This window comes from Myiozetetes cayanensis, unplaced genomic scaffold (genome assembly GCF_022539395.1).
Source record: "Myiozetetes cayanensis isolate MyiCay16 unplaced genomic scaffold, myiCay2020 scf1, whole genome shotgun sequence".
Classification (NCBI taxonomy): Eukaryota; Metazoa; Chordata; class Aves; order Passeriformes; family Tyrannidae; genus Myiozetetes; species Myiozetetes cayanensis.
This window is the reverse complement of record NW_026086604.1, coordinates 40869764-40890422: the sequence shown is the minus strand read 5'-3', so window position 1 is coordinate 40890422 and position 20659 is coordinate 40869764. Positions and strand designations below refer to the sequence as shown.

Sequence of the window (20659 nt, the reverse complement as noted above, 5' to 3'; positions counted from 1 at the left end):
CAATTACAAGAAAGCATAAAAATTTTCTTCCTCACAGCACATAAGTCACTAAATTACCTTTCTCCTGAAATGAGTGCTGCTAGCTGCAGCATCTTGGGAGCTGTAAGAAAAACCTTGGACTCCAGTTGAAAAATCAAACTGACTCATTTCCTCACTCAAACTGCTATCCATCATGTATGATGAAGAAGCTAAATACTTGGGTTCATCTAGACAGGAAAAAACAACAGACCATTAATCAGCATAATTACATGAAACAAGTCTTTTTTGGCCACTAAAACTTGAGGGTGGCTGTGAACTGATCTTTAGATAAAATACATTGATTGCTTTTATTTGTTCCTACTTGTGTAGAAGACAATCAGTAACACAGCAACAAACACTGTATGAAAGCTAAGAAAGCATTTTTTTTTCATAGTCATAAATGACTTTCATACCCTGACCGCTATTCCCTGCATCCCTGGCCTCCTTTCTTATAGCAATGTACCGCTTCTTCCTTTCCAGAGGCACCTAAACAGCAAGAAATAAAATTGAAATTACTTAATTAATTCTTCAAATTAATTTTTTTAAAAAATTATAGGTTATTTATTTATAGAACTGCCAAAACATTATCAAAACCATTTAACACGAACAAAAATCCCATGTTGTAAATTATTATTATTAATGCTGCAGACCAACAGCTAAATTACTTATTCCTACAGCTGTTCATTACCAGAGTAATTATGCTAAAAAGTATGTTTAAGTTATGTGCACAGTGGCTATGTTCTAAATTTCAATTAAGGCTTTCTCTCACAAAAATGTATTTTAAAACATTAGAGGAATAGTCCATTCTTTTATCCTTTTTCTCCATATGTGAGAATTGACCTGGCCTTCACTGTTAAAACCATAACTCTTTTTCAATTAGGACCACTAAAGGCCAAAAATTTCACTCACCTCAATTTCTACAGGAAACGTATACTGACGCTTCAAGTCTATCAAATTTTCAAAAATCAGCAAGTTCTGCAAACCAAAGCATGTTAGGAAATAGCAAAATTATAATGCTGCACACAGTAACAATTGCTTTGACTGTATTTTATTTCTTCTTACAAAAAACCCCACAGATCAATGTACAATGTAGAAAATATGGCATGTTTTCTCTTCTAGATCAATAAATACTTCAAAGAAAATTTTGCTATTCAACTACTCAAGAATTCACAGCACAGAATGTGCTCTGTAAAAAGAGTATCTCTTATTCAATATATTCCTAGCACTGGAAAACTTGGACAACAGGGGTTTTTAACCTCACATTTTACAAAATTGATTGAGACTCGAAGGAAAACAGGGTAAGTATCACTACTTCACGCATTCAAACAGGTGGTAAAACTTTCATCAGCAATTCAAACTGCATGAAGGATGTAAGACCACTCCTTCTATTGCCTCACTGGGTAGTTTGTTAATATAATTGCATGTCATTCAGGTTTCATTCTTTGATTTATTGACATCGGGGAACATCACTTTGTGTTCTATGCTCTGGAAGCCTTCTAACAGCAACAACTGCTCCTCACCTTTTCTGGTTTTTCTGTAAAAAGGAAGCCTTGATAAAATTTACTTTCAGTGAAGACACAACTGATGACAGCAATAGCACAGTTATATGCTGCACAGTGATACTGTCTCCTCTTCTCCAACAGCTGACTCTCTCCTGCCATGTTTTCTGTAAATGCATCATAGCATGACCTTAAAATACAAACAGGCAAAAAACACCATCAAAAGTCTCTTAAGACACGTGGGAAGGGTCCCAGTCAGAGACCAGTGAATCTAAAAGAATTTCAAAAGAGCAGTATCAGATTAAGCCACCTCAGACTTGTTCAAATTCTCCACAGCTATACTGCCCTAAAATGCAACCATTCATCAACGACAAAGATGAATGTATTTACACAACAGTCCTCCGGAATGTGATGACAGATAATGCTCACATAAGATGGAGATATGTTTTGATGCCTACATAAATTTCTCTCATGGTCCCTTGCCACAAAACTGTGAGTGGATGTGCATGCTAAACTATGCTATAGATTAGCAGGATAAAAACTAGTTTAGACATGATTTTTATAGGTCTTTGGCCCAAAGCCATTTATAGCTCTGCAAATCATAGCCAAGAAATTATTTGAAGTCCTCATGGGACATAGTGTTGTAAAATCAAATCAAATCAAATCAAATCAAAACAAACAGCATTTCAGATATCTTACAGATTTCTCCAAATAGTAAACCAACTAAATAATACTAATTAGCATACATATTCAGTATTTCTCTTTTGCCCCCCACTGCAGTGGTGATTAAGCCAAATTACAGCTACTGGCTGTGCTGCTGTATTATGAAATGTAAATGAAAATCCATCTTCTCATCAATCACATAAATACCAATTTTGCAATACAGAAACCATACTCCACATAGAATTGTTAGTATACTGAAACTAAAATTGTGAAAACATAAATTAAAGGCCAAGAATCGTACTGAAAAGGTAATATAAATGCACAACTTTAGCAAATAGGAACGAAAGGACAAAAGCAGGAGGCAGAAGTTGACACATGCTAGACATCTTTCCATCAATGCAAATTCAATATTGTGTATTTAATTTAAAATCAAGAGCTACATCACAGATTACATTTGCCCTTGAACAAATGAATCTCTTGTTTCACATGGTCTACTTAAAAAAGTGTGTATGGCCAAAACCTAGTTAGAAAGTTAAAAGTAAATAAAATAAATAACAATCTTACTTGATTAGTGTCTTGGTAAGTTCATTTCCTTCTACACTCAAGGAGCCACGGTAAGCTTGGTTAATTGTAGAGTCCTTGGAGTAAACATCCTCTTTTGAAAGACGCACATACATCACTTCTAGCAGCTTGTAATACCCCATTTTCTTGGTGACTTGTGTATCAAAAGCATATTCATTGGACTAGAAACAAAGAAGTAAAACCTCAGAGATTTCCTGGATCCTGTCCTTTCTAAGTAGCTCCACAGTTACTTGAAGTTTCTATTAGACAGCCCTTAGCTTACTTCTACCTTCCAAAAGAGAGAACTGATGATAACAAAAAACCAACCAATTCTGAGCTTTTGTGTACTACAGTTATTAAAACTGTGTTGACCTCTGTTCATCAGGTGAGCTGTCTTACCTGCAATTGGCCTAAATTATTATAAGGATAGTGGAGGAAAATAAGCTCCATACTGGGTGCCATTCATGAATTTCTTTATGCACCTCACTTTGCTGCCAGCATTTACAACCACGGTGGTGATGACTCTACAGAAGTCTTGGTTTTAACTGTAACTCAACTTGCATCATTTCAGCATCTTGCTTGTCCTGCTTTTAACAGATGTACCAGCAAAGCACGTGAGGGAAGAACTAACATGAACACTTCACTGGCAACAAGGTCTTTGCATGTAACTACACTAGTAAATTGGAAGACAGGCAGTAAATAGAGACAGGAAGATCTGTGATCCTAATCCCTTGCTGAAGAATCTTTGCAATGACTAGAGATGTGTTTATTTCTCTGGAAGTAATGTACCTAATTTCAGAGCTTTCATTATGAAGGTTGAATATATCTATCCTACAATGTAATAACAGGCCACAATTTTATACAGTTTTTATATTTCAAAGTTCGAATGTGTTTTTGCTGTTGACAGAATTTCAGATCCTTTTAGATATATATAGATAACATTCTAACTTCAGTTTTTACACACAGTAGATATGCAAACCTGCACTAATTTCAATGGAACAGTGTGTTGGGGAACAAAGAGAAGTTTCTCAATAACAATCAATCTATATAATTAGCACAAACTTCTGTTTCAAGATACAGAAAACTGGAAAGCAAATGCTTTCTGTTAGTGTTTCATTGAAAGTTAAGCAAAACATACGTATCAACACCTGCATTTTATTAGATCTTCCCTAATCCTAAAAAAAAAAAAAAGTAATTCATACCTTTGTAAACCTGGAATTAAGTGTATCCATAGCCTGTACTATAATTTTTCCAAGGAATTCTCTCAGTGCATCCAAGCTGCAGTGCCACAAGAGAGTGAGGAGGGAGCGATCCATAAATGCTTGACGAGTAGTATTAGAAAGAAGTTCTTCACTTCGGAACATTTTGTGAACAGTGTCCAACAGCATCACTTGTTTGGCAGTGGTGCTCCTAAACAAGATGGAAATCTCAAGATGAAAACTCTTTTACCGGACTTCATTTATGTCTCAAATCCTTGTGACATTTAAATTTTTTACTGCTGCATTCGTACCCCCCTTGGTTATCTTACAAGACATGCCAGATCAGCTTGAATCACCACGTACTGTGGAGATCTCACGAAAACCCAAAAAAGCCACAACCCTCAACTTCTTAGTCTGCAACAGATGGTAAACTCTGTGCATCTTTAATAATTTAATCCCAAAGCAAACATCAGTATTCTCAGCTCCTTTTCACCGAACAACCTAAACAAACAATTTATCTGGTACATATGAGGAATGTAGGCAAACAAGAAGGAAAAAAGGAAGAGAATTCACTGTTACAAGGTTGTCCAGTGGCCTATTGAGTGTTCCTGAACTCTTGTTCTGAATAATTTTACTAGGGTTAAAATTTCAAAAATTGGATTTGGGCATAAGGTCCAGGAAAATACATGCTCCAAAACAGTCATTACTTAACAGCCCATCAGGAATAGAGATGTTTACTTTAGAACAGACCAAAGACTCTTCTGTGGACAGAGTATGCTTGCGTCTATGATCTGGCAGACTGGAAACATTCAATTAAATGTGCTGTTGTATTACCAAAGAGGCTGAACAAAGTAATTCACTGTCAGTTTAAGTGCTATCAACTTAAGTGATCATGTGGTTATACTGTGATAGCAAATGTATAACACATAATTACTACAGTCAATTGAATTATGAACCAGCTAATTTACAGAAGTTTTCCAAATTTGCTCGGGCACTGAAGTGTAACCTGGAAATTGGTGTCACTTTTGCACACTTCAGAAGTATTTTAAAAATGTGAAGACAAAAGCAAAATCTGAATTAAAACTGTTATGTAAAACTTTTTGGTGTAAATCAGCACTATTACAAGGACAATAAAATACAGGAAGCACATTTGCTTCAGCAAAAATTCAATGAGAACAAAGGCAAAATCCAATAGACTAAACTCACCTTCTGGAAATTTTTTTGAAGCTGGCTTGGAATAAATCCTCCATGAAATGTCTCTGGTCCCTACAGAGGATTTCTGTCATCAGTTGCAACAACATCGGACTCTGAGACAATTCTAATGCATCTAACAACTGAAAAAGAAATAATATATAACTTAAAGAGCCACACTGGATAAAAGCAAATAAATCTAATGAAGTAATTATTTTTTTAATACTGATCAGAAGCAGATGCACAGAAGTGTTTATTTAATATGCATCTGTAGATTAATCTTCTGGATAAAGACATAACTCAGAAAATGAAAAGCTTATTTCCTTATGTGGACTGAGAATCTCTCTCTTTAATTCCAGATCCTGTGAAACGCTGTTTCTAGACGTAGTTCACTTTGGTTTCTAATTACGTATTCGTTAAAAATACTGACCTTCTTAGTGCAGTCTACATAGTTATTGTGCTTCAAGGTTCCTTTGGGAAATTCATCAGACCTCATGGGAAAATTGAAAGCTACAAGTTGATCAAGAGCATTCTTAAGGTCATTAAGTTTTTCTCCTGTCAAATTAGTGAAGAACGGGAGAATTATCACTGCTTGGCCCTGAAGGGGAAAAAAGAAACAAAAAATAATCAACTGTTTCACACTTAAAAAAATATTTAATCCCTAACTATGAATCCAGCTGAATAGGACCACAAAACAGCACCAGTGGCTGTGTTTACCCATTCAATGACTTGGTGTACTGATAAAAATATGTTATGTAGCTGCTCATCTTTCCGGTTACTGGTTTAGAAAACAGTTTTGGTCACTGCTGAGTGGGACTTAAAAGCTAATTAATATCTCACAGCTGACATGGTTAGGAATAATATCCCATTGTTCTTTTAAGCATGCATTCGTTCTCACACAAGTTGCCAATTTAAGGCAGCACCTCACAGCTGAAGCAAGATCCCAAACTTTATCTATTTCGAATGTATGGGAAAGTACAAAACTCTGTCTAATTAAAGGTAGGCTGGCTGAAAAGCAACTATGCAAAACTGCTTCGTAAAGTACAAAATTTTTTAATATTCTATGCCAACCCTTATGTTCCAGCATCTTTTATAACTTCTGCTTTCAGTAAGCAGTGCTTTATCTCCCTCTCCCGACCGAGCCACATATAGCAGCTAATCCAATAGTACGGGTCTCATACTTGCAGACGTGAACATTAAATAACGACAGATGTTCATAATTTGACCTGTAGGAAATGCCACTCCTTACTAAAAGTCTGATTAACTGTCATTTCTCAGATGAACACTTTGGAGTTCTAAACAATTCGTAACTTCTTCCTAAAAATTACAGGCCTTTCATCTGAGCAAGGGGAAAAAACCCTCCACTTTAAACCAAAACATGGTATCTGTGATACTGTCCTACTGTAATACTGTCTGAAAGACAAAAAGGATGATGTACAAGTTTTAGGATGTTGAACAGAAGAATAAAAAATAGAAGTGGTGTCTGTGTTATAATTTAAGCCAAAGAACAGAGAATTCCATGAACAACTACCATTCTAATCTGGGGAGGGCAGGGAAGTTATTGAAGTGAGTAATTTACCTTAAGATTTAAGCCTAAACTCTGATCAGTGAGTAGACTGGTATAGGTATTAAAAACAGCTGTAAATGCTTCATGATCGAGTATTGAAAGAAACCGAAGAGTCTATCTGGAAGGACAGAAGAAATAAAAAAATTAGGTTTTGGGTTTTTTAACTAATCAAAGAGATTTGTATTAATGAAAAATAAAAAGCCCATGAGCTAAAGAATTGTTTATTTCCAAATGTACACTGAATTAAGAGAAAGCACATAAAGACTGATTTTCGTTTTAAAAAGACTCTCAATAAGAATTCTAAAAACTCCTACACAGTACAAACAAAATCACAGTGTTGGATATTTCTCAGTTAAAAAAAAATTAAGCTTCCTGTCAAAGCCAAATCTCTTACTGGTACTTCACTGCCAGATAACACAGCAACACAGTTCACATTCTGCATCCTAACACATACCTTTAAAACAATTCAAGTTTAAAGTAACTAATTATCAAAAAGAAAAATAATTCTCATATATTTGTGTACAGCTACTTCTACAAGTTCCTGAAAAAACCCAATAGGATATGCAGATAATTATGTTTTCAGAATGGAGAAAGAAAAAAACCAAGACCAAACCCCCAATCTAATGTGAAATTAACTTTAAAATAAAGATCTTTCTGCACGCTGTTGCCATGGGTAGAAGTCCTCCACTGCGACTTTCTGGATGCTGACATGACAAAGAATGTTATCAGAGGCTGATCAGTTTCAAAGTTCACTCTCTGCACTTGCACCAATTCTCCAAAAGAGGCAGCTAAGACATGAGAAAAATTTAAAAAACAAAAAAGAGGGGGAGAAGAGCAAAATCTAGTAATTTCTGCCTGCCCAAATATATATCTTGTACTACATTAATAAAAAACTGCAGATTATGATATTCTCCAACCATTTTTTTCCCCCCAAAACACAAAGTATTAGAATGAAACAGCATTTCTTGGAAGGCAGGCACAATCCTACAGAATTAGAAAGGTTACCTGGATTTTATAAAGCAATGCATACCTGCAGAACTTTTGCCAGCAGGGTCAAGACTGCCATTTTGCTCTCAGGAGCTGAACCTCTGGCCCACCAGCTGTCCAGTTTCTCCCAGTTTCTTAGTACAGCTGACACCAGTTTTGCTCCTTGCTGCTTGCGTACAGCACGCTCCTTAAAACTCTGATCTAACATGCCATTCAAAATGCTACCAACCTGGAACGAAAAAACAACAGGTGGATTCTTGCATCCCAAATTAAAGGATGATAGGATCACTTCATTGGTAGGGTCAATCATTAAAAAAAAAACATCAAAAGCAATGCTAGATTTAAATCTCAAAAGGATACAGGAGAAGGCTCTCTGCAAGAAATTAAAAGAACATTCTTCTTAAAAAAAGAGGTTTCTATCTAATTTACTCCTGTTTCAATCAGAGTACAATGCAGCAATTCCTTCCCACAACTTCTGTGTGAATAGGGAGAAACAAATGATAATCCAGAATAACTCTAAAGATAAGTACTCGAAAATTTTAGTATGAAATTGAGAAACAGCACATATGCTAACTTATTTGCATTCATTTTGAAAAGAAAAATAAAACCTGGCATAGCAAGTATGAACTCAATAAATTTGAAATCTCTTTTCTTCCAAAAATAATGGTTAGTGACTATTTCAAATCTGAATGCTGCATTCTCCTCTTGAATAACTGGCAACCACTTATAAACTGGATTAATGTTATCAACCTTGCAATTTCACCAGATTTGGATGGCAGAGTAAAATAAATTATTTTCGTCTTCCTTATGTCACAAATGCATGAAACTAAAGAAGAGGTATCAAATGTAACCAATAATATATTTTTTAAAAATAGTAGTCAAAACCAGCAGAGACAATAAAATGTTTGACCCAATGTGGATATTTACCTTAATTAAGCTAATGGGTACTTTTCACACTATTGCCACATGTAGCCAGTGGAAATTAGCAGCGTATCATATATCATAGACACTTAAACTGTTATTTGGAAGTAAAAACCTTTAAGCATAATGCTTTGGATTAAAAAAGATCCCATTATTTTTAAAAAGGTGACTCTCCTGAGAATCTTTTTAAGCAAAAAGGAAAGCGGATTTTCGGTCTTTCTTTTTGACACTTCCTCAGAAGCGCTGAAGGAAGGGCTTCTCAATTATAACATATTTCCTTCCTGGACCTGAGAGTGAGCTCTACATCACTAAGTACTGTCAACCAGCAGTAGAAAATCTGTTCAGCAGAACAAGTGGTGCTGACACTGAGTACATGACAACTCCCCTGTATTTGTTTCAGGTCATGAGGGTTGTGTGTGTGTGTATGTCTTTCTTTTGAATACTCCAATCTATTTCTACTACTGTCCTGCGGACTAAATGCCCATTAGTGGTCAGAGTTCGTTTTCTAGTTTAGTTTTATTCAGAACAAATCCAGTCCACATGCTCTGGGAACACTCTGCGATGAAAATCTAAGCACAGTGAATGCGTCCTTGCTTTGAAAGGACATGTGTGATTTGAAGTACTATACAATGACATCTTGAAATCCATAGATTCAGGAGAGGTAATAGGTAAGCACTTTCCACTCAGTTTGATTTGAGATGACAGAGTGCCTAAATAATGTCAGGTTGCCAGAGATCATGAAGATAAGATAAAGTAAGATAAAACAAAAACCAGTAAGATAAAACAAACAACCCCCCCAACCAAAGAAACCCAACCCCAAATAAAATCTACCAATGCATTTGTTGTCTGAAATTCAACCCAAGCCACTTCTTTCCCCACTACACACTCAGTTACATCCACCTCTTAACAACAAAAGTGTTATTTCTAACATTCCCTTTTGATTTCGTCCCTTTAAAGAAGTCCAATACCATTTGGGGATTGCTGACACATGATTCCATAAGCTGGACTATGATCACATCCAGGTTTTTCAGCAGTTGTTGATTGATGGTTTCTGAGAAGAGACTGTAGAAATACTGCCCGTGAGAGAAATTGATCAGGTGGTTCTGGGATGCTCCTGACAGTGGCACAGATAACACTACTGTGTTCAACAGCAGACTTACTAGCTCCTCACACTGAAAATCAAGGCATAGAGATAAAATTATCTCAAGGAAATTACATTTCATTTGGATATTTCTTAGAAAAGCACATTTTTTAAGCTTCCATTCCAAACTTCTTTATTTTACCAGAAAGCACAACATAAAGCACTAACAGAATGCTGAAATGTTTGCTATCCACAACTGTCCCTCAGTTAAGCTGGAGAATTGTTAAAGATCCTCTGTAGGAGTATGAATAAAACACCTACCCAAAACATGGTGATAATACTATTGATGAGTATTAAATTATGCTGAGTATTAAAACTGGAGAGCCATATCCTACCTGGTCATCAATAGCAAAGGCCAGCTGCAGGAGTTTATCAGCTAATCGCTTACTACTAATGTCTAATGATGGAAGAGACATCCTTTCACCCCCACGTGCAATGCCTTTATAAACAACTGAAAGAAGCTTGGAGCCAACCGAGAAATGAGGCCTTTCATCCTATGGAAACAAACAAACAAACAAACAAACAAGTGACACTTAATATAAGCTGAAAAAATAGCCATAAGGCCTTCTGTATAGCTGATGAAAACACCTGAACTCCAGATAATTTTCTTATAAAGCAATGCAAATGTTGCATGATAAATAAATAAATACATGCATGGCATAATATATGGCAACACCTGACAGAAATTAAGTATTTTGTTACTTGTTTAATACAGCCTTGCTCACAAATTCTCAACCATTGTGGCTGTTGCATAACCTGATTACCTTCAACCAAAAGTAAAATACAGATTTACTACAATCAGAAACTTAGTAGAAAGAATTTGAATAATATAGCCTACAGCTCCAACCCTTCAGCTGCTCTCTATCCTGTTTTCTGCAATTCAGATCCACTATATTGCTTCTTTATTATTGTCAGAAAATACTCCTTTTCTAATTTCCCTTACCATTTTGAAAGGTCTCTGTTTAAAAGTTGTTGAAAAAAATGTCTCCTTTGTAGGATAGTTAATCCTGAGTTTTTGAGTTCTCAGTCCTCTGAAGCTCACTAAAAGTAAGTTTTAGAATCTACATTCTGATTTCCAGGGTCTAGAGCCAACCAGAAAAAGAATAACTATTATGAAGATTGTTCAAACCTGCAACTCAGATTTATGGAATAACCATAACACATTTATTTCTGTATTCCATTCAACACCAGCTCTTCACTGTTGATATAATTTTAAACAACTTCATCTGATCTGTTCTCTGTTTTTATCCTGGCCTTTTACACAGGAAAAGCTCTTCCCTGTATACAAATATTCAATATTATTTTCTGGATAAATAATTACCTGACTGTGAAGAACAGAATGAAGCAGGCCAGATTTCTGGAGTTGCTTGCAGGCAGAAAGGACAGCACTAAACCTAACTTCATCAAAACGTGCATCTGAATTAAAGAGATCAACAGAACAAAGGTCCTCAAGGCTAAAGAGAAAAGAAAAGCAATAACATGACATTGGTAGGGAGATCCATGTGCATCCATAGACAACAGTGTTTACTTTCCCATTTTTCATGGCGAGTGGCATTTGTTCTGGATTCATGCTTACCAGAAAGTCCCTGCTTACCTCTGGGATGTGATTCTTTTTTTTATGCACAGTTTCAAAGATTCCTTATAGGGAGTTTTCATCAAAGCTTTCAAGAGTCTTACTGAGACATCTGGGAGATTTTTCATGACTTGCACATCAGCTGTGTTAAAGCCTATGTGTGATGGATCACACACAGTCATCACCACAAGCTCTATAAAGGTTGCATTAAGCAGTTTCTTCTCAAGTAGCTAAAAGGAAAAAACCACATTAAATAAAACCTTTTAAAATTAATTGATTTGCCTATTTTATTCTTCATAACTTATCATTAATCCTTCTATCTAAAATGAAATCAAACATGAAACAGTAACTATTCTCACTTTCTCTTTTGAAATGTCTGACTTTCAATCAATTATGAGAATGCACAAACATTAGGTATCTATAAAAATAGACATAGGATTTATGCTATCTCATTGAACTGCACGTAAAATGTTTTAACTCAATGTAGGCCTGTTTCAGTCTTGATTATACACCTGCAAATCCTGATGTACACCTCTGTGCACACTATTAGAGATTTACTGCAAATAAGAAACAATCACGGTCTCATAACTAAACTCTGCAGTCTAAATTTCCTAAGAGAATCATAATTGCTATACTTTATACAGTTACATATGGTTTATACTGCATCAAAGCTAGGCAATTCAAGAAAGAATTGCCACAATCTGCCTTTCAAGCAGCTACCACCTCCACACATTTAATGCCATCAGTAATCACACAGGAAACATTCACTGCAAGTACTCCATATAAAACACATATATCTAGGTACATGTAAAATTTGTGTCTTGTATTCACTACAGATTTCAGTGCCTACCTTCCAGAAATCCTGCTGGCACAGTTCCAGGATCGTGGTGACAAACTCCATGACTCGGACTATAATGGTACACTTGCTGTAATTGTACATGTCTCTCTCCTGTGGACTGAACGTGCTGCCTTTCAAACCGCAATCAAAGCACTGCTCTGCTGCGTGGATATCATGCAAAGCAATAGTTTCAAGGAAGAACTGCACAGCTTCCAAGAACGAGGAACTTTCATTTACACCTAAGAAGAATCACACTAAGGTGAAATGATACAGCAGCTCCAAACTATTACGTATGTTGTTTTGTGCTTGGAAGAAAAAGAGTCAGACTGAGGCAACAAAGAGAAAGGCACCGCATCTCACACTAGTGTTTTCTGAAAGTCCTATGCCGGTCCTAAATACTAATATTGTGGGCAATAAAGAGCAGTGTTCTACCTAATGATCACTACAAGCACTGATCATGACGATCACTTATTAATGATGATGATTTAAGTAAATGTAGAAGCATGGAAAAAAATTTAAATCCCTCGTTTTAAATGACTTAGCTCTCTGCTAACTGCATCCAACAATGATCTTACAGTACTATTTTAAACCAAGACAGAGATGACACTGACAGACAACCTGAAACTTGTACAAGACTTTATCATATATAAAGTAACTATGCAACTGTACTATCAGTGATCAAAACCATTTTGTTTAGACTGACCTGCAAGAATAATTAAAAGAAAAACCTTTTGGGAGACTCAATGGCTACACAAGGTATTATTAGGTACCCAATCAAAATTCAAATACAAGGCTTTTGGACCTGATGCTCTTGATGCACCAGGAACTGGTAAAGAAAGGTAACATGTACAGAGCTTGAAGTGAAAAAGTGACTGCTTTCATTGTTTTCTGATAGCTCCCTCCAGACATTATTAAGCAGCAGGTAAAAAGCTTTGCTAGGATTTGAAAAAAAAAAAACAAACCAAAATCAAAAAAAACTACTGCTCTTCTCAGCAGTGGGAAATTAGCTACAGAAAATAATTTTTGAAGATGGGATAGAGTAAAAGAAGTTGATGATAAGTGGATGACTCAGAGATACAAATGCAAAGACATATTTCTAGGACTAAAAAGAAACATTTTTAAAATAAAACATACTTCATAAAAAAACATACCACTACAACTGTCATTGAAAACTTCCTACATTTATGAAAAAAACTTCAAGTCCAAGTTAAGTACTCATCTTGGATGGGCTCTGTGTAACACATATGAACGAACCTAATGCAACAGATAATCACTCACCCAGTATTTCATAAGGTTTGATCATTCGCAGGTCAAAGAATGTATTGTAGCAATCCAGTGCTGCTAAGAACATATCCATCCACTGCATGACAGTCTGTAAACTGAAGGGTTCCTGCATACCACGGAGAGTTGGCTGAGAAAGGATCCCAGATGGACTTCTGCCATCAGTGCCACCTCCTTCAAATTTGTTAATGAGGAAAGAAACATCCCTGGTTTTTAGAATATCAGCCAGCCAAGAAGATGGAGACTTGTTTCCTGGTAGAAACAGAAGTATAAATTCTCAAGGAAAAATGCATTTCAAACTAGCAAAGGACTAGAGGCAAATGGACTAACACGCTCAAACTTTTGTGTTTTAAACTGGGCCTTCTGGCAGAAAAGATATTAGTTCTGGTTTAGCCTTGGTTATATTGCTAAAACTACGTCTAAGGAAGAGGCCAATTTGTAAGACATTCCCACTAGTCCCCAACCAGCAAATTCTGCCTTTTTAGCTGGATACTAGAGCAGTCCTGGGCTTGGAAGTTCTCTGCCCTGCCTGTAAGGAAGTCCGATATAAAACCCCCTTCTATGCCCACAAACCCTGAGGTTCCCAGTACCTGCCTTGCACTATAAGCAGCTACTCACTTTCCATTTAACAACACTGAACGAACAGATATTTACTTAAAAAATAATTTTTCCTGTAATTAATACCTTGCATAGAAAACACAGAGGAAAGGCACGTACAGTATTTAAAAAGCAAAGATAACAGGGCACTGTGACTTAAAATACCTGGTAATAGAGGAACAAATTCATAGAAGAGCTCCATGGCTTTATGTCTGCACTCCGTCTGAGGTCGTCCACACTGCACTAAGAGCCACATGACAATGTCCAGAAGACTCACTGATTGAGCAGCTGGAAATCCTCTGCAAAGAAATATTAGGGATTAACAATCCTCTTGACTTCTACCAAGAAGCCACAGTCTTCCAGTTGAAAAAGATCAAAATGTTCCATGAGCATCACAGATGTCCTTTTATCTGTCTAACCACAAGCCACCTGCACTACAAAGAAGAGCTCTTCTACAAGCATGTCTTTCTCTTCTCCTCACTCTACTTTGGATCCCCAGAGCACAGTCCTTGGAGAAACAATTTAAAATGCAGAATCAGGTATCTTCCCTTCTCTTTCTAACTCAGAGAGGCAAAAATGGAGATTAAAGTTTAAATAAGCCTGCACAGTTTTTCCTCCATTCCCCTAATTATCCAGCCTCTTAACCTACCAAACACCACACCAGTGACCCAAATCTAGATTCCACTTGCCAATTTTTTAAGATCACATGATAATTTGTGTAAAAAGGACCTCAGGTGGTCTCTAGTCCAACCTCCTGCTCAAAGCAGCATCAGCTATGTGATCAGACCAGGTGACTCAGAGCTTCATCCAGCCTCATACCAGATCCATTTTTTGCTTCTTACACGTTTTTGTTACTGCATCTTTAATTGCTGATCATCCTGTTGCAGCTTTTTCTGCTTCTGTCAACACTTAACAGCAGTAAGAAACGCTTTGGAGGAGTTTCCTGCAAGTGCTTTGTAGCACCATTGCTAATATTATTATAAACGCTGCTGTGAGGGAAACATGCTTTTCTTTTCTGCCGGTCCTTGCTAAACTAAAGCAAGTTCACCACGCTGCAATAAAGAATGACCATCATGATCCTCTTATATTATGTCCAGCATTTTCCCACCAGTGGTTCAACAGACATACCAGGAGATCTGTATCAGCAACTGTCATAGGATGAATTCCTCATTCAGAATCCCAAGCATTTAATGGAACTACTGACATAATTAATTAAAATGTAATATTAAAAAAAAAAAAAAAGGCAAATTGCTGACCGTGGTACTCGTCGTTTCCCTTCCTTGTTCAGAGAAGGCGCTTTATGCTTGATGATGCGCTTCAGGTGATTAATAGCATCACAACATTGTTGTGCAGTACCTGTTAGAAAGAGAGAATTGACATCTATAAGTAAATTCCAGTAATCTGGTTAAATGAATCAAGATATTGGCACTATAGACACGGTGCAAGAGACCTACACAGAGGATAATGTCTGTCAGCTCCACTACTCTGTGCTTCTACAGTAAATTACTCAAGGGCGCAGAGCAAAACGATGAAATAGCAGACAGGCCAGCACGGTCTTAGCCAGCCCTGAGGCCTCTGGTATAAATATGTATTCTACTTTCCATGATTGTGCTTAGAGGAACTAAAAATTTCCCATATGAGAATTTCTTTTAGGGCCACTTCTATCTCAACCTGAACTATTCCTCTGAAAGACATAAAGCTCTGTTACACCAGGTCTTGGGTTTATGTTCTAATTACTGTTAACTGATGAAAGTTAGAGTATTAAAAAAAAAAAAAAGAGAAAAGAGATTTATTGAAGAATTGCTAGTACTGTATAAGAGGTCATAGATTCTTCACACATCTGCATACTGTAGCAGAGAGTCATGAGAAAGCAATCACGAAAGGGTATTACAAAAGGGGGGAAATCTTTCACAAAATACATAGACATATCAATTTCTGGAGTATTTTGTTTGTTACAAAAGAGTAGACTAAGATTCCCATCAAGTTACAGTTTACACTGTGTAACTGCAAAACCAGGGACTCAAATCTGAAGGACTAGTAGCATTTTTAGAGTTATTACAAAATTGTAAATCACCATAAATACGATAAGGTTCTTTCTCCTGGGCTCAAAATATTGCACCATTATATGTTGCAAGGAGTTGATTCAAAGAGTTTCTAACTAGATATCAAATGACCTCTCTGCCAGTAATGAAAAATAATTCTTTGTTGCAAAAGGAAGCACATCTACTTTTCTTACGTTTTTCTTTTTTAACCCAAGATTCAACAGGATGACTTTTTTCTTCATTCCACAGTTCATTAAATATAGCTCACCTAATGATTTCTCATCTGTATGGGCTAAGGCCAGACTTTCCAGAAAAACAACCAGGGCTTCAAACACAAACTGCTCCACCAGAGAATTTTCTTCCCTTTAAAAGTCAGGAAAAAATTTAACAAGAAACATGAGTAGAAGCATTAATTGTGAAATTCTAATTAAAAATCACCAAATTAAATACTGTAGAGATAAACTGCACAAAATGTTTGCACAAAAAAGTACATCTAAACCAGCTTAAAAACTAGCAGTGACATCTGCTGACCGTCCTGAAAAGACATATCTAACTTCCCATAAACTTGTAATAAAAACTTAGATTTATATGTTCCCCACTGGCAGAAAGCCCAAAATTATAATTAAAAATATTAGGTTAAGTAACTCAATTTTACAGCTACCAAATGCATTAATAGAATGAGTGTCAGTGGATGACTGAGTTCTACAATAATTCTTTTTATCTCACTGAACTTTTAGTCCAAGCTAGTTACTGTTTCAAGTTCTGTTTGCTCACCTAAATTCTCTGTAGATATTGTTAAAAGCGAGTGCTGCACCCAGTCTCTTGAAAGCGCTGGGGTGAAGAGCAAGACTATACAACCGTTTAAAGAGAGACTTGGTGTTCGCTGGGCTTTTCTCCTGCTGCCTCGGTGTCGTCTGCTTAATAGACCATTTCAAAAATTCTCGTATGCACTGACCACAGAAATCTCTCAAAGTGCTGTCAACTGGATCCACTATGCCACTCTGAAAATTACACAAGATTTATTTCATTGCAAGAATGAAAAAAACCCTCCATTGTCTCAGAGCAGTATTAGAGCAGCTTATTTACATGGTATTATTTGTAAATAAAACCCTGCACTCACAGTTTCCCAGAAATTAGCAAAATCCAACATTGCTACTGTCCAAGGGAAGGGCAGCATTTCCAGCCCTCATAGCACTGAATTAGGCCTCAAAGATCAGGATTTCTACTCCTGTCTCAGCTATTGGTTTAGGAGTCCTGTCTAAGCTACTTCATCTGCTGATTGGGGAGTTTCCTCCGCTTTAGAAGTGGTGTGACAACACTAACTTTCATTTAAAAAGAGCACTGCAAAACCTCCTGACCTACTTTGCCTCCAACCACTTCAGTTCAGTGTAAAAGCTAGTTTGAAATTTAAACCTTTTGTACCTGGTGAAAGCAAAGATACTTAGAGAAAAATTAAGCACACAACAAAAGCAACATCCATTCAGGGGGATGAGTGGTGAATGAACTTCAGGAGTTCCTAATATAAACTGATGATAAAGAGTGTTTCATTAATCCTGTAACGATTCTAAAGATCATATAGCTGTATTTTGAGAATGCCAAATGGTCATTAAAAAATGTCGTCTTTCTTCCAGACAATTAAGGGGCCATTATATCTGTTCAAGTGTTCCTGGTTCCTTCAGTAGTAAAATGATGCTAGTTAAAAATGGCACAGAAGAAAGTGAGGAAAGACTTATGACCTACCAAGATAGCTTCCAGGAATGCCACTGTATCTTGACTCTCAAATTTTTTGTTGTTGGTAAACCAGTGAATGAGCTGCATGACTAAAGGCTCATATAACTGTCTTGTTACCTGAAAAGAGCAAACGTCAACTGCATTTCTAGGATTAACACATTTCTATGCTATTTTGCTATTCAAAGTATGTAAGAATAAAAAACCAGTACTTTGAAAAAGGGTCTATAAAATTAAAAAAATGCTTCATATTACGTTCCTGTATCAGGGATTAAAAAAACCCAGATAGTTAAAACTGGTTACCTGCTTTCTATTTGATTAGTCTCAGTGACCTCCCAACTTACTTCCAGTAAGATCCTCTGACACAAAGTGCATTGCATGCCATAGATTGATATGCCAAGACACAGTTGGGTAAACAGGGAAGTTTGTTTCTTAATTTGTATTTATATTTAAAAATCAGTCTTTACCACATAGATTATTCTGACTTCCCGGACTTCAACAATTTTACCTGTAAATCAACCTGACTGAATACTGTTATACTGCAACATGAAGGCAAAAATATTAAATATGTTTATATATGCATGTATACATGCTTATAATGCAGTGTGTATGCATCAGTTTGGACCAATCCAGACGTTATTTTCCTATGGCTTATGTTGAGCCACATGCCAGCAGAAGAGGAGGTCTCACTTGAACTGGTAACACAGAACATGAAGTCCCTTTTGTCTAAAAATAGATCTGGATGCCAGGGTTCAAACAGCATCTCAAAAGCCACTTGTAATTTCAAAGCTGAACCCATGTGTCTGTTCTTTTTTGTGCAACAAAGGAGAAATACCAAGTTCAGATGTCTGAATCAAATACATCATGCTGGGATGTCAAAGAGGCAGCTGCAAATTCTCTCTCAAATGGTTTTTCCATGATTGCAGTATTGCACTCATTCAACATTGAAACAATCAACCTCACCTCAAATTAACTTACTGAAAAACAACTTTGAAAATTAAACCTGGTGCTAAAAATTGCTATTGCCACAAACTCTGAATGAAGCTTGAAACTTGAATCTCACTTGTGCACTTCTTTGAGTTACTCTGAACTACACTGCATTACAGAAGTCTTTGAAAAGTCTTCCACCCCACTCCCAAGCTAAAAAAAAATTTCATCTTAAAAAATACATTATATTTGAGAAAAAAAAAGGCAACATGTTAGGAAAACTTCTGACAGGGAAACTTCTAAATAAAATTACTAATTAATTCCCACATTTAAAGGTATTAAAATGCTTATAAATAAATCTATTTACCTGGTCTATGTCACAAGCAAGACGAAGCAATACTGGAAATACTCGCTTATGTAAATGATACATAGGTGGGGGACCCTGATGTTCTTCTGGCATCTGAGTCGCTTTTCCCAACATATACGTGACTATGCTGTGTAGCAGCTCACATGCTGCAACCTGAAATTTAAAAACCCCTTTGGTTATGCATCCATTACTTTCACAAACAAGACAAAATTGTGGGCAGAAGACAGTAAGTTACAAGAAACAGTGCACTTGAGAAATCACTCCAACCTATGCTAAGTCATTGTTTCAGGAACAGATTATGACCATGGAATCAATTTATGCACATTCTAACTCGCCTTTTTCCTAACGTTTTAGTCTCTTGTCATGGGCAGTCACATTTCAGTTGGAGAAAACTAATCACTAGATAAGTCACCCATAATTGTGTTTTCAAGGATACTTCCATTCTTGACCCTCTTTGGATATCACCATCCCAATCCAGTACAGTAAGAAAATATTTCCTTAAGTGTTCTGCTGGATTGGGCCCACAAGCTCATAGGCTAGGCATGAGAAGAAGGCCAAACAACAACGAAGATCCAATAGTTTAAATTTTCATTTTTATGTTAAGTCTAACTCCTAAAGCACAATGCTGACAGAGCTTAGTGCAACTGCTCTTCAGTTTTTAAACTTAGAATAACATCATCATGAAAGAGCAAATAAGTACATTTTTACCTGTGAATAAATAAAACAGGGTTTTAGTCACAAGGAAGACATTATTTTATGCAATATTTATCAGCTAGCACAAAACAAACTGTAGAGAAAACATCAATACTTTTGTTTGTCTGTCACTTGCAGAAAGAGCCAGTTCAGTCACACGAGGCAAAAATAAATCCAAGTAGATGACAGGCTTCATATCTGCAAATGGTACAGCAAAGCTCAGACGCTTTTCAGTGTCCCAGGATACACATTTCTTCATCATCTCTTCTGCAGAGGTAGCTAATGCATTTGAAAAAAGATCAAAACAAGCTTTAGATCATACACAGAGAATGAGTATTTACATGGCTCAGTCAAAAAAATCTATAAACTTTCAACTTCAGTTTGATTGCCATGCAATGTTAATGCTGTATAAATTACTGTAAAAACTGTAGCAAACATTTCAGGAGAGAGTTGCAGCAGTCTCCAGTTTCAATACAGGTTAAGTTTGGAGACAATTATAAATCCAGCAGACACTAAATCATACTTGATTTAAAATACTGCTGTAAGACATCCAACCTTTGTCTTCTAATGTTACAGAAAATTCTTGAAGGTCAATCAGACTCTGCAATTGCACAGAACATGACTACATCTCTGGCTATCTCTTCCAAGGAAAACTGGCATACTTACTGCCTTCTCTCCCTACCTTTTCATATTTGTTAATGTGGTTAACAACCTGACCACACTTCATATTTAATTTCCAAGGAATAAGGCTACTTTTCAACAGTATTTATGAGTAAGTAACAGAGAAGTATGTGGCAGAAAGAAATTTGATTCTAAAGGCAGAAAAAACAAATGTAAACATAAAAAGAAAGGAACAAAACTTTTAT

The 20659-nt window shown here is 36.4% G+C and overlaps 1 protein-coding gene across 1 annotated transcript in view; it reads right to left on the bottom strand.

Annotated features, from left to right (window-relative positions):
- The window catches only part of PRKDC (protein kinase, DNA-activated, catalytic subunit), an 84325-nt gene that overhangs the window by 43736 nt on the left and 19930 nt on the right, over positions 1–20659 (bottom strand). The window contains 24 exon segments of the mRNA XM_050312341.1: positions 58–206; positions 432–504; positions 928–993; positions 1539–1707; positions 2745–2923; positions 3944–4151; positions 5147–5274; positions 5562–5729; positions 6711–6788; positions 6790–6816; positions 7729–7914; positions 9575–9778; positions 10083–10241; positions 11069–11201; positions 11342–11550; positions 12171–12397; positions 13437–13691; positions 14202–14335; positions 15293–15392; positions 16347–16441; positions 16853–17079; positions 17819–17926; positions 19101–19253; positions 19909–20072. Coding sequence (XP_050168298.1) covers positions 58–206; positions 432–504; positions 928–993; positions 1539–1707; positions 2745–2923; positions 3944–4151; positions 5147–5274; positions 5562–5729; positions 6711–6788; positions 6790–6816; positions 7729–7914; positions 9575–9778; positions 10083–10241; positions 11069–11201; positions 11342–11550; positions 12171–12397; positions 13437–13691; positions 14202–14335; positions 15293–15392; positions 16347–16441; positions 16853–17079; positions 17819–17926; positions 19101–19253; positions 19909–20072 — 3599 coding nt within the window.